Raw genomic sequence first — 13,456 nt, forward strand, 5'->3', positions numbered from 1 at the left:
GTCCTTGTATTGTGGCATCATTCTGGGTGATGGCAGGATGCTACTCAGGGCTAGGGTCATACCTGCCTCGCTACAAGATCGGAGAGCTCCTCCATGTCCCTTTTCATGTAGTCCAGGGAGGTATGTCTCAGGTCATTCACACCGACATGGACAATGACAGAGTCATATTTGTACTTGTTGTGGAGTGACCTGAGTGCGTGCATTATGTGATGGATCCTGGCACCCTACAGGCAGCTGACAGTAACGTTCTCCTTGTTTAGCCTGGTGAGTGGAACATCAGTGTGCCTGACTATAGAGTCACCTATAACTAGAGTATTGGGTACGTTATTATGACTTATGGGCTGTGGTTGAGTGGCACGCTGAGCTTGTGGGCTGTGTCATTTGGGTTGTGTTGTGGGGGTGAAGGTTGCTTGTGTTTCTGCTTTGGATGTCTCTGTTGCTTGAGCAGATTTTTATTGAGAGCCTCTGCAAATGTAGGTGTGTGTTTTGTGTTGCTATGTGTGTGTTTTGGTGGTGTAGGTTTTGAGGGACTATGTGATGAGTGTGGTGTGGTGCAAGTGTTTCATTTCTCCTCTTGACTGTCTAGTCCAGTCTTGGGTGAAGAGAGCTTTGCTTCCAGTTTGGTTGTATAAGTGCATCTCTCACAGGTGTTGGGTGGTAGGAGGAGAGGGTTGTCTGTGTACATGAGGCAATTGCTGCATTGCCTGAAGATACCCAGATTCATCAGGTAGACAGGAGAAAACACTGGGATATTAATAATGTTCAAAATAGACATTTTTTGAGTACTGACTGGTTTAAATGAAATTACGTAATGCAGACGGGTTAAGATACATACTAGGCAGTATAGGTTTATTTGGGTTAAAAAATATTGGATTAATAATAAGACTTTTGTTTAGAGATGGGGTTGTGGAGGAGATACTGTAAAGTTAAGAAGTATTGATTGAAAGGAGTTACAGTAAAAATGATAGTAGGCTGGTGTGATAATAGAGCAGAAGTGTGTTATGGTTGAGAAGGAAAAGTGAGATTTTGTAGACAGGATAGAAGTTGAGTGGAGGTTCAAGGAAGGCAAGGAAGGCTGAGTACTAGATAGATAAGTTAAGAAGGCTGAGTGCAATTACAGGACCATTGATTGTTCAGGGAGTCTTTTATGGCTGATTTGAATTCCTTAGCATTATTGAGAGTCCTGATTTCCTGGGGTAGTTTGTTCCATGATTTTGCAGGGTTGTAGCTGTAAAGGTTGCAGCCAGTTTTATTCTTTGGTTGATGGGTTTGAAGTAGGTCTTGGTCAGAGCTTCAAAGAGTCCTAGAAGGAGTGTAATTGGGAATGAGGGGATAGGCTGGGACAGAAAGAGGGTTGATATAAAATGGAATGTATAACTGTAAGTTGTGAAAGAAGAAGCTCATGGGGAAATTCAAGCCAGTGTAAGGTTTTTAGAGAGAGACAGTGATGTGATTTATAATTTAAGTTTGCTGTGAATCTGGCGATTTTGTTATAGGTAGATTCTAGCTGAATAAAGAGTGATGAGTTGAGGTTAGTTAGGATTTTGGAGCTGTTCATAAGACTTGGTAATAGATACGCATGAGAGGGATGTCCTTGCTTTATTAGTGAGGAACTTTTTATTTCTGTGTAAGAGCCCCAGTTTTTGGTGTGTTTTACTGATGCAATTGTTAACATGTAGATCAAATTTTAGTTGGTCATCAGTTAGGACATGTAATAGTTTAGTGGAGGATTCGACAGTGATTGGTGTGTTGTTTAGGGAGAGTATCGAGAAGGAAGATTTAAGATTGTTAAGGTTTTTGGGGAGAAACAGTAAAAATTTGGTTTTGTTAGGATTCAGTATAAGCTGGTTATTAGCTAGCCAAGATTCAGCTGAGTTAAAGGAAGACTGAAAAAGTGAGAGAAGTTCCGTGGGGGTGTCAGCGATGGAGATAACTGTGGAATCATCTGCATATTGGACAAGTGATGACTGAGGGCAAGATGTATAGAGTAGGTTAGTGAAGATGTTGAAGAGAAGTGGTCCAAGTATGGAACATTGGGGAACGCCAGTTTTAACAGGTAGTGGGGGTGAGAGAACAGATAGCCATTTTACAGATTGTTGTCGTTCAGAGAGATAGCTAGAAAACCATTCAATAGTAGGGTAAAGAAGTTGAGGTTAGTGAGTTTGCTTAGAAGGAGAGAGTGGGAGACAGTGTCGAAAGCTTTTGAAAGATCAAGGAATAAGCAGGAGACCGATATGTTACCATCCCTTAGTTCAGAGATAGTGCTAATGAAGATAGGAGGGCTGTGGTGGTACTGTGTTTTGGGCAAAAGCCATGCTGAGTGGGGGTAAGAAGATTTTCTTGTAATAAGTGTTGCGTGATGTGAATGCATTTCTCCAGAATGTTAGAGAGAGGCGAAAGGATAACTATGGGTCTGAAGTTGGAGATTTCTGAGGAGTTACTTTCTTTATGTATAGGTATAGTGTAGAAGTCCTTTCAGACAGTGGGGACTTTAGACTCAGAGATGGAGTGGTTAATGAGGATAGATACAGGAAGAGCCAGAGAGTTTGCTGCTATTTGAAGAAAGTAGGGAGGGATGTTGTCAGCAGAAGGAGAACAGGGTTTTAGTTTGTCGAGTAGAGTTTTGATGTAGCTGGTAGATACAGATTTGAGGGAGAAAGAATTACTGGAGTTTGAGGAGAGAGTAGTACTAGGAGGGAATACAGTGTTGGTATTTAGGGAGCTGGAGGGTAGCATCTTTTTGATAGATTCAATAAAGTGAGAGTTAAAGATAGTTGAAGTTTCTTGCAGGGATTTGGAGAGGAAGGGTTGCCAGGATGGAGAATTTAATTAATTGCATGCCAGAACTTAGAGGGATTTGCCTTTTGAGCAGTAGGTGGGTTAAGATAGAATTCTTTTTTGTCCTTGTTGATTTGCTTTTTTGCCAAGTTTCTAAGTTTCTTGTATTTTTGTAGGTGGATGGGTAGCTTGGATTTTACCCATAATGTCCACATTTTGTCCCTTGATTTTATTAAGCTGCGAGTGACTTTGCTTAACCAAGGGGATGATTTAGCTTGCACCAAAGCTGGAGCTTGAACTGCTTTCTGCTGAACAGCTACAGAATTCTTCCCAGACAGTGTTTTCTCATCACCTTTTGTAGGTTATTTTCTGTCAAGTTCTCTAAATGCCTTTTTCACTTACAAGCCAACAACTGAAGTTTACCCAAAAAGACAAATTCAGTGGTTCTCTTTTCCAAGTTTTTGTTTTTACACAGGGAGACATGGACATCCCTCTTCTAGTCATTCTTTGAGAATGAAGCATATTCTTTGGTCAGAATGACAAGTAAGTTTCTTTGGTTCTTATCCTATTTTTTTCTTATGTAGTTTACTTTCTCAGTGTTAATATAACTAGTAACTGTTAACCTTCTCTGTGACTGCAGATTGTGAGTTGAAGAGTTAACAAGGCTGTTATACAGAAAATATAATAAATGACCTGTTCTATTTTAGCAAACTGGCTGATCGCCGGAAATCCTGTTCTGTTGAAATATAAGAAAACACAAAGTTATCACTGTGGTAGACTGTGCCCAATACAATAATCAGTCAAACAGCAAAAAAGAGAGCACAGAACATTCAGTATCTACGCTTTAATATAGCAATACAATACTTAGAACAGCAAAGCTTTCGGGTCTCCCCTTCCTCAGTGCTTAAAACAATTAATGATACAATCAGTTCATTTAAATAACAATTAGTAAAATCACCTGACATAGCCAACCAATAAGACATACATACAATACAACTCATAGGTTCATAGGTAGGCACTAGGCTATTGGCCCTAGGGCCTATACAAGCCTAGCCAAAAAGGTACCCTGGCTTTCGCCACCCAAGAAACTTATTTTCCTGTGCCCCTGTCGAGCAGAACCACAGAAGTGATCCCCGGGGTTAATTTCCTATTACCCATCCAGTCATCAAGATTTTTCTTGAACAGTGCTAATGAGAAGCTCTGTTTGACATGGATAGGTAGTCTGTTCCAGAGTATGGGAAGTTTCTGGGACAGGAATCTATCCCTCCAGCATTTTCTGTTTATTGTGCTAACAAGGTTTAGGTCCCTAGAGTGTGTAGCTCAGAGGGATTGGGGTTTCTTTAAGTGGAGCATGTCCAAAAGCTCTGGGTTTGACATAGCTGTGTATGTTAGGCAGAGATCGCCTCTGAGTAGGCGATATGCGACTTAGTAAAGCTGGAGTTTTTTGAGACGGTTTGCGTAAGGCATCTGTTTGAGGCCAGTAATCCTCTTTGTGAGGTATTTTTGCGGCCTTTCCAGTTGTTGTAGATGTCTTGTGAGGTACATACCAAAAGGGGCGTTGTACTCTATAATGGGTCTAATGAGTGATGAGTAGAGGGGAACAATGAACTCTTTTTTCCTGGATGAGAAACCTTTTGTGATGAGGTGTGCCACGTAAAAGGATTTCCTGACCACTGTGGCGATGTGATTATCAAAGGAGAGACTACTGTCCACCTGTGTCCCAAGGTCTCTTATCACACTTTCGGTGTTAAGTAGACTATCGCCTATGTAGTAGTTCATGGGTACAGAGTTTTTACCAAAAGGGATGACAATGCACTTTTTGGCATTGAGCTTGAGCTCATGGCTTTGACACCAGGCATCTGTCTCAGTGAGGCCCTTTTCTAGGATGTCCACATCGTTAGGAGTTTTGATTATGGCACCTAGTTTGCAGTCATCTGCGAATTTAGTTAGCCAACTCACTCACACACACACACACACACACACACACATACATATATACATATATATATATATATATATATATATATATATATAAACAGAATATATATAAAAAAAGAATAAATGCATATGTATTTGTTAAAATACAAAAATATACAAGTATATAAAAATATGTATACACACTATCTAATGCCCTAAATGACAAGTATTATTAGTGCAGTAGATGCTGTTTTTTAACTAAAACAGGTTTTATGCTCACTTTATTATTAATACCAGGAAAAACATCTGCTTGTAGTCTTACAATCCAAGAATATTCAGCATTCTCTAGAAAATTATTAATATCACCCCCTCTCATATTTTCATAAATAACTTTAATAACCCTAAATCTGAATCTATGCTCCTTTGCAGTCTCTACTACATGTTTAGCTGATGCATTAGTAGAAGATAAAATGACTTCAGATGCTTTGTTTCACCATGTTGCAAATAATTTTCATCAAATGATTGAGAGATTAAGCATTTTCGATAAAAACCAAGAGATGTTTAAAAAACGGAAATTGCTGAGAGACGTTAATGGTTACAGGCTTGGGCAAATTTTTGCCTGGCCTAAGAATAAGCCTATATCTAATAGCGTCCCAAAGCCAAACAATAAATTAGATCAACTGGATGTGTTTGAAAGTGCTAATGTTTTACAAACTGTCATCATGACGACGAACACTGATAGGAACTATGAGCAAGTTTCAAGTGCATCGTTGATAGGTGTGACTTCAGAAGAGTGAACAACCAGTCCGAATCAGTCTATAACACAATCAGGAAATGAGAGACCGGAAACTGAAGTGATGGGACTTCGAATGAAGAGAGAATAAGTCAAGCTGCTTCAACTGTATCTTTTTTAAAACAATTAAAGCGTGGCTACTGAATGTTCTGTGCTCTCTTTTTTGCTGTATGTTGAAATATAACACACTTAAAGATTGTAATATGTATTTAGTTGTGGGCATGTGGGAGGGTTCAGGTTTTCTCTTGGAGGATTTCAGTTGAAACACAGTTTGGCGAATGGCATTCTATAAATCAATTATTTTCAGTCATCTGCAGTGAATAGTGCTCTGTGACAAACTTTAGCTACTGTCTTGCCTTCTGTTAAATTGTGTTGAAATGTGTATTTTTAAAACCTGTAAAATGGTAAATTAAATAGCCTCTGCCCCTTTAGGTGCTGGAAACAGTTTGGTGTGTGAAATACTTGTTTTTGTCACTTGAGCCTAAAATACACGTCACTTGAGCCTAAAATACATTTTCAGAACAGTGGTATTTCTGTATGATGATCCTGGTTTAACACTGTAATCTTCTTTGGTAGCATTATTTCTGAGCTGACAGTGGCCTTACATCATTGCCAGTTTGTTGACTGCTTGGAAACAGTCATGGTTGAATTCTTTTTTTATGTCCCATCTCAGTCATTGTAGAAGTCGTTAGTTCATTTATTTCGTAACAAATGATTATTTGCTGTGGATATTTCATGCATGAATATATAGAAAATAAATATCTTACATTTGTAAAGCCAGTTTTGGTTTCTGATTTTGGAGATCTTACATTTCTTTCCGTTTACAATGATGTTCTTCCTCTTGGTTAGTTTGGTTAGTTTCTGTTGCCAGTCAGTATGTGCCTGTAAGGGCCTCATCAAAAGAAGCAAAAGAGAAAGGGAAATGCTATGTACAATGACTCAGTTGTAGTCCCATTTCATCATACAGTGGTAGGTATTGTCTGTAGGGGGGCATTGAAGCATTTGTGAAGTGAATACAGACTGCATCACTATGTCATTGCTGTGTGTATGAGATTAGATGGCTGTATACTGGACTGAGGTGGAGGTGATTTAGGTTGTAATTTGATGAGACTGACTTGTCAGAAGTTTCCTGCTGCATCTGTAGTGTACAGGGAGAAAATACATATACCACTCTGATGAAATAAAGTTTAAGGACAGTAGGGAGGTTTTGGGCCTGATACTGTAACAGCCCACCCAACTGACATAATTTCATGGGGATGTAAAATTAAAGTATCATTTCTTATAAGTAAAATAAACAAGTGAATGTGTTAATGAACCAGCCACATAATATGTTACTGATGCTAATTACTGTGGGATACTAGTTTAATTTCTGGTATCTCACTAAACCTACGATCATAATAGCTTTGGAATTAAATTGCCAGTTACACATAAGCTTTTTCATCAAGTGTTTCAGGAGTTACAAGCCCTTTCTTCATAGTATTCCACACAAAACTGGATTTTCACATCAGATGCTATCGGTGTATTTTATCTTAAGTAAAACAAAGTGCAAATAACCTTCAAGTGTTTTCCTGACATTTTCCCAACCTTTTGCACCATGGTATGCTATGCCTACATTGCCGTGATGTATTTTCTCCATGTTCATTCTTGTTCCCTTTGCCCATGTTATTTCTTATATCTTTTGTAAAGAATACATTTTCCCTGCTGACATTCCAGAAGAGTTCCTTGACCTTCACCCCTGTGATGTCAGTGAATGGAGTAGTTGTTTGGCTGTGCCAGTAGACTTCAGTGAATGCTCCGTTAAAGTTTATGGACACATCCTAACATTATCCTTAGCGAGATATCAGTGAGGGATTATGCTCGATTTATTTTGGCTGTGGTTTAATAAAGAGTATACAAAGGTTTTTATAAAAAAAAGTCTAAATGTATAAGGATTGTCAAGAAGAGAAATACACTGTGGCTTTTAACTCAGCAACAAAGGTAGGAATGTCATCAAAACACGCAGAAACTCCAAAGAGAACATCAGCAGCAGCCGTATCAAATCATGTAGTAGCTTCACAGCACAGCACAGTAGAAATAATGGTAATTTAGGTGAGCTCAGAACCAGCCTGGACTGGAAACAAACTATATTTAAGTTACAGATCTCTGAAATGCACCAGCTGTTATGAGACATTGAATACCCAAGGTAATATGTTGAATAATAAAATATAATAGTAATATAATAAATAATATAGTAAATATAAAATAGTCAATATAATAGCATAATATGTGTTATTGAGTTATTTGCTCTGTTCCTTCTAAGAGGCAGAGTATCATTTAAACTGACAGTCACCCAGATTTAGAAACGGTCTTGGGTTGACAAGTCAGTAAAGAGGGGAGTGGGAAGGAAATGAGTGACCATATATTTGATTTTTTAATTGTGGATGCATGCAAACAGTGAAAAGTTAGCAACATGGTTGTGTACTTGGATGTCTTGAAAAAGTATAGCAGAGAAATCTGTAGTGTAAAAGTATAAAATGCATTGAACCATACCTCTCAATCTCTTAGTGCAAGAAATCTGGACAAAACCTGGCAAAATGGGGGAACAAAGGCCCATAATAGGGACATATTTTAAATATTGCTCTTATAAGCTTATAAAGATGCTGCAGTAACAGGATTTGTTGTAACATACATTTTCTGAAGGATTTGAAGTCTGAAACTCAAATGTATGCCATTATTTAGTGATTTCATTCCTCAGATCATCCCAGTGATTTGTCAGAAAACCACAAATTTTATGAGGAACAAACCAAAAATATCAGCCAAAAATCTGGGCATTCTGCGAAAATCTGGATAATTGAGAGTTATGCATTGAACATGTATTATTTAAATGAAATGAGAGGCTATTTGGTAGTGCATAGCTGAAAGGTAAGAAATGCAAGTGTCTATGAGCCCAGCATTTTTATGTACATCTTTTCATTTTATTTCAGATCAGCAACATACTGTTTTTTGTTTTGCCTCCCATATGCATGTGGTTGTTTCGCCAGTATGCGTCCTGCTTTAACAGTGGAATATACCTTATATGGACTCTTCTTGTTGTTGTGGGTAAGTAGACTGCAGACTGAGAATGGAAAGGGAAGTGATACTATTTCTTTACAGCATGAAGTGTTTCATTTTGTTTTAATGCAAATTCTGCATCAGCTGTTCTTTTTTTGTTGCTGCTGCTTAGCTGGCTGTTCTGAAATTAGCCCTAAATAACATTGTGAATTCCCATTTCTAACGTCTGGTGAAACTGCCAAGTCTGTAATTTTCACAGAAGAAAGCACAAAGACTTCCTACTGACTGAATCAAGAATTCTTTCCACATCTCTGTGAATCACATGGTAATGTCGCAAACATGTACTGTGTTATAAGGCAGCTTGCTAAGCATACAGTTAAGGTCAGACAGTGGTCCTTAACTAACTGACTTTAATGTGCAGTTTTCCAAGAAGCAGAATTCCACACTCTCATCAACAAGGTCTTCTAAATGGATAAGACACTCACAGCTGGTGGTATGCAAAGCAGAAAATGGAACACTTCCTAACTTCAGCAGTTGTGTTTTTATATTGTTTGTCATTTGTAGTGCTTAATATTTCTTGTGGAGTCTACAGGTCTTCTCTGTGTCCACAGGGGTCTGTGTCTCACTCTCCTGTTTCCTCCTGCATCCTAAAGATAGGCTGTATGTGGATTGTCATTCCTGCATATTGCCACAGGTGTGTGATCCTTGTGACATTGTGTTAGTGTGTACATTCTGAGATGGGCAGGTGCCACGTTCAGGATTCGTTCTTTTGCTTTGTGCCAGGATAAGCTGAGTCTCCCCCATTAACCTGAATTGGATTAAGCAGGTAATTGGAGAATGAATAAAAGAATGAATTAAAACATAGAGGAATATTTACGTTTACATTTTTCTTAAATATTAGAAAAATGAATGTAGCTTCACCAGAAATGATGAAGTGGAGGAAGACCATTTGATGCATCTGTTTAAGCACCTCTTCAATTCAGACAGGATTTAGTGTAACCTGGTAAAATATTGTAACTACACCTCATTTTGATGCTTTCACACCAGTGTTATGCTTAGTTAGTCTGCACCAGTGGCATTGAGTTGTAAAGCCCTTACTATGTCTCAGGTGATGCAAGTTCAGGTAGTGGCTGTGATACCTGACAGTGTAGGCAGGGAGGGTGGACATGCTTATCCTTGGGGGAAGGGGGGTGCATGTGCCTAGGGGCATCTATGCATGACCTGACTTCCCTTGTAGAGACCTGATAAACAACCACATTGTTCCTCCAGTAGGTGAGCAGAGACATTTTGCTGATGACAACCCCTTGCGGTAAAGGGAGGACACTGCAGCACTGATGCCTATTGCATGCTGTACCCATTGGTTGTTGATGAGTAGGTGGAAGAGAGTGGAGTTTGAAAAGGAAAACAATTCCAAACTTCTCCTGTGGGCTGCCTTAATGATGGCCCTTTGACAGGTTAACTCTGACCACTGATGACAGTGGAACAAATGGGCTAGTTGGGCAAGTAGGTACTGAAGAAAATTAGCAGGCATTGGCTGCAGAGTGGAACAAAATAAAACAAAAAAATCTGTTTTGTTGTTTTAATTTATATTGATGTGGGGACTGTAAAGAAAATATGCTTAAAAAGCTTTGTGTGTTCCTTTATAGTTTAAAATAGAGATAAGTGAAGCAGATACATGTATCCGTGTATAGCTGAAAGTAAGCATTAGATTTTCCTGGTTCTTTTTTCTACTTTCTTTCATTATTCCTCAGTAGGACTTTCAGAATATTCCTTGTCATGGTTTCTCAGTTACCTATCTGGAAGGCAACAAGCCATTGAATGGCAAAAACGTACTCATCCTTTCAACCAGTTACTACAGATATCCCTCATGGCTCTTTCTTGAGTCCTGTCCTATTTAATGTATTCCACACCTCCATTCATCATGCTAGTTTAGTTCAATGTGCAGACAACTCAATATTAATATGTGCAGCCTCAACAATAAATAAGCTCCAAGACATTACTCAAACATCTTTCTCCTCTGTAGAAACCTGGCTCAAAGAATCAAACCTCCTACTCAAACCAATTAAAATAAGTTAATGCTTTTTACCTCAAAAAGTTGCCAAAATCAAAAGCAATCTTTTACCATAAAGTTAGCAAATAATACTGTAATTGAAACTGTAACTCACAATAACCTTCTAGGCATTATAATAGATGACAGTCTCAAATATGAAAAGCATATACTGCACACCATTAAATCAACACACCAGAAACTAGGCTCCCTTTATAGGATCGATGGATTTCTTACAGATACTGCAAGAAAAATTCTATCCACTACCTTTTTATTGCCAACTTTCTTATGTGCAGTTCTTATCTTAACAAACTTAATATGCAAAGAGAATTGCCTCCTGCTACAATAAAATAGCTAAATTTGCCACCAGTCTCCCTCATAGGACCCACCATTGTCATAGCTTATAGCAGTTAAACTGGCTTGAACTACATACCTAACATATTCACAACTAACTACAGCACACAGACACAGAAAAATGCCCTGCACTACAAAACTTATTGCTGCCCTACTGCCCAGCTAGGGACCTCCATTCTAGTAGCAAATTCTTACTACTCATAAATAAGTCAAATAATGTTGCAGGAGACTCTCTCTTCTCCCAATACATTGATAAACTCTGGAATATTATCCCCACACAAATTAAACTCTCCAACAAACTCAGTAATTTTAAACCAGTTCTTAAACAACATCTTAACCAGTCCTAGTCCTGCACATTCTAATCACAAGGTGAAGACTTTGTGCTCACTGTATGATACTTTCCAAATACTCTCCTTAAACAGAATACTCTCAACCTCTTACTGAAATGACAAAATTTTTATACACAATTGCTGCATTTACAATCCACTAAGTTGTACATGGGCTCTTTAGTAACTTCCACCTCTGTAAAATCTTAGAATGTATAAATATAACTACTGTTTGTGTATAAATGTAAATAGAAATGTAATTACTCTGTGTTTAACTGGAACTTAGTATAATGCAATGTAAGTAAATTAAGCTTTTCTGCCTGGGCCTCCGCTGAAAATGGGTATTACCCATTTGGACTTTGCCAGTTAACAAAGATAAATAAATAAATACATTTGGAAATCACAGGAGAAGACTGGAGACTGTGATTTTTTAGAGCCCTACAAAGAATAAGTTACAGATTTCATAAGTCAGTACTGTACAGCTTTGGAAGACATTTGTAATAACCATCTTTATGGGTGACTATAATTACATTCAAGTATGTCCAAACTATAAGAACAGATATGATTATAATAGAACCTCTACACAGAATATCTTCATAAAATAATTTTAATTCTCGTGGAGAGGATTTAAACTTATTGTGTCAATAAAAACAGTAGTGTACACAAAGCTTCTGACTATAACTTAATGTAGATAAATTTACTATATTACACATTAAGCTTATCACACAAACTCTGACATTTCTTTTCCCAGTCAGTAGGTACATCCCTCCATTGTTGAAATATTAAAACCAGTAAAGTGTAACCTATACAACTTATCCAAAGTAGAAGTGTACTTGTTAACTTATTTTTCACTGGTGTCACACCTAGAAACCAAACGTTTGGGTGAGTCATCCAATTTGCATTCCATTCTTAAGGTCATCTTCTCATGAGTAATACGTTTGTGCCATGTGGAGATTAGTTCAGGGTGTGCCCTGACCATGTGTATGCAATTCTGCCCTCTTTCTGAACACTTCCAACATGTCTTACTTTGGGGAATGGGAGTTGTTACTTTAACTATTAGGCATTCTGTACTAGTTATGAAATAACCTGGCTAAGTCTGATGTCATTTAAAGCTTGTAAACAACTCATCTATTCCCTTTGTGTTATTGTTGCTTGATTGAATCTCTTCAATTTTTGTGTGAGTAAAAGCATGACTACTTCTTGGCAATCTAGTTACAGGCAATAAAAGGATTTTAGTGTCAACTTTTGTGAGTGTAATGGTCATCTATCTACCCCCTTCATGTGGCCTAGATTTCTGAGGTATGGGGTTACAGTGCTAGTAATCAGTAACTTATATCAGCTGTACAGTATTTTTCTTGCAGGTCCATTAGGGGGAGTAGCTGTTGAGTACTACTAGCCATTAAATGTGTGACATTGTATATACCTGTCAAGATCCATCTATGCCAGCCAACCATCTTTTTGTCTATTACCAAAAAACTGTTAAACTGTAAATATGAGTGATATGAAGTAGTCCTGTGCTTTCCTGAACTGTGCATTCTCTGAGTGTGGTACCAATCAGCCATTCCTCCTAGGTCCCAAACCTTGTATTGTGGGGTTTTGTTAAAGGAAGTCTTAGTCCTATTTCTTAAGATATTTTCAGGTAACATCCATATCAGTGGTGGAGATTTCCTTACCTTCTGAAAGAACCATCCGATGAATGTAACCCCATAGGCAAGTAAATTTGGAAGTCCAAAATCTCCATTATTTTTACTTAGAAAGAGTTTTCACATTCTTTTATGTGGTGTTTCCCATCCCACAGAAAGTTTCCTGTCAGCTTTTGATATAGAATGGGCTATGTGGAGGCAGCATTGTGGAAGTGTCTGAAAAGAAATATAATTTTCCAGAGAAGAGCATTTTGATTGCTTGGAGCCTATGAAGAAAGGGGGTTGATTCCACAGATGTGTAATCTTCAGTTGAATGTCATGCAGGAGAATGTTTTGTTGCTATTATTTTCCCATATCCAATGTAATATAAATATCTAGATATTTGCATGTGTTAACTGCTTGTAGGAGGCTGCTGTTATTGTTCTTTAGTTGCTTTATAATATATATATATATATATATATATATATATATATATATATATATATATATATATGTATATTTTTTCCAGGGGAAAATTGCCAGTTTCTGAGTGATGAGCTCTAACCCCGAAAAACAAGTGGTATCTTTG

The 13,456-nt window shown here is 37.9% G+C and overlaps 1 protein-coding gene across 1 annotated transcript in view; it reads left to right on the top strand.

The window, feature by feature from the left end:
* ACER2 (alkaline ceramidase 2) overlaps positions 1–13,456 on the top strand; it is a 212,621-nt gene that overhangs the window by 85,299 nt on the left and 113,866 nt on the right. Inside the window, exon 2 of the mRNA XM_044067198.1 lies at positions 8,452–8,566. Coding sequence (XP_043923133.1) covers positions 8,452–8,566 — 115 coding nt within the window. The remainder of the gene's footprint in view (positions 1–8,451; positions 8,567–13,456) is intronic.

This window comes from Protopterus annectens, chromosome 3.part1 (assembly GCF_019279795.1).
Source record: "Protopterus annectens isolate FY-2018-M chromosome 3.part1, PAN1.0, whole genome shotgun sequence".
Lineage (NCBI taxonomy): Eukaryota > Metazoa > Chordata > Ceratodontiformes > Protopteridae > Protopterus > Protopterus annectens.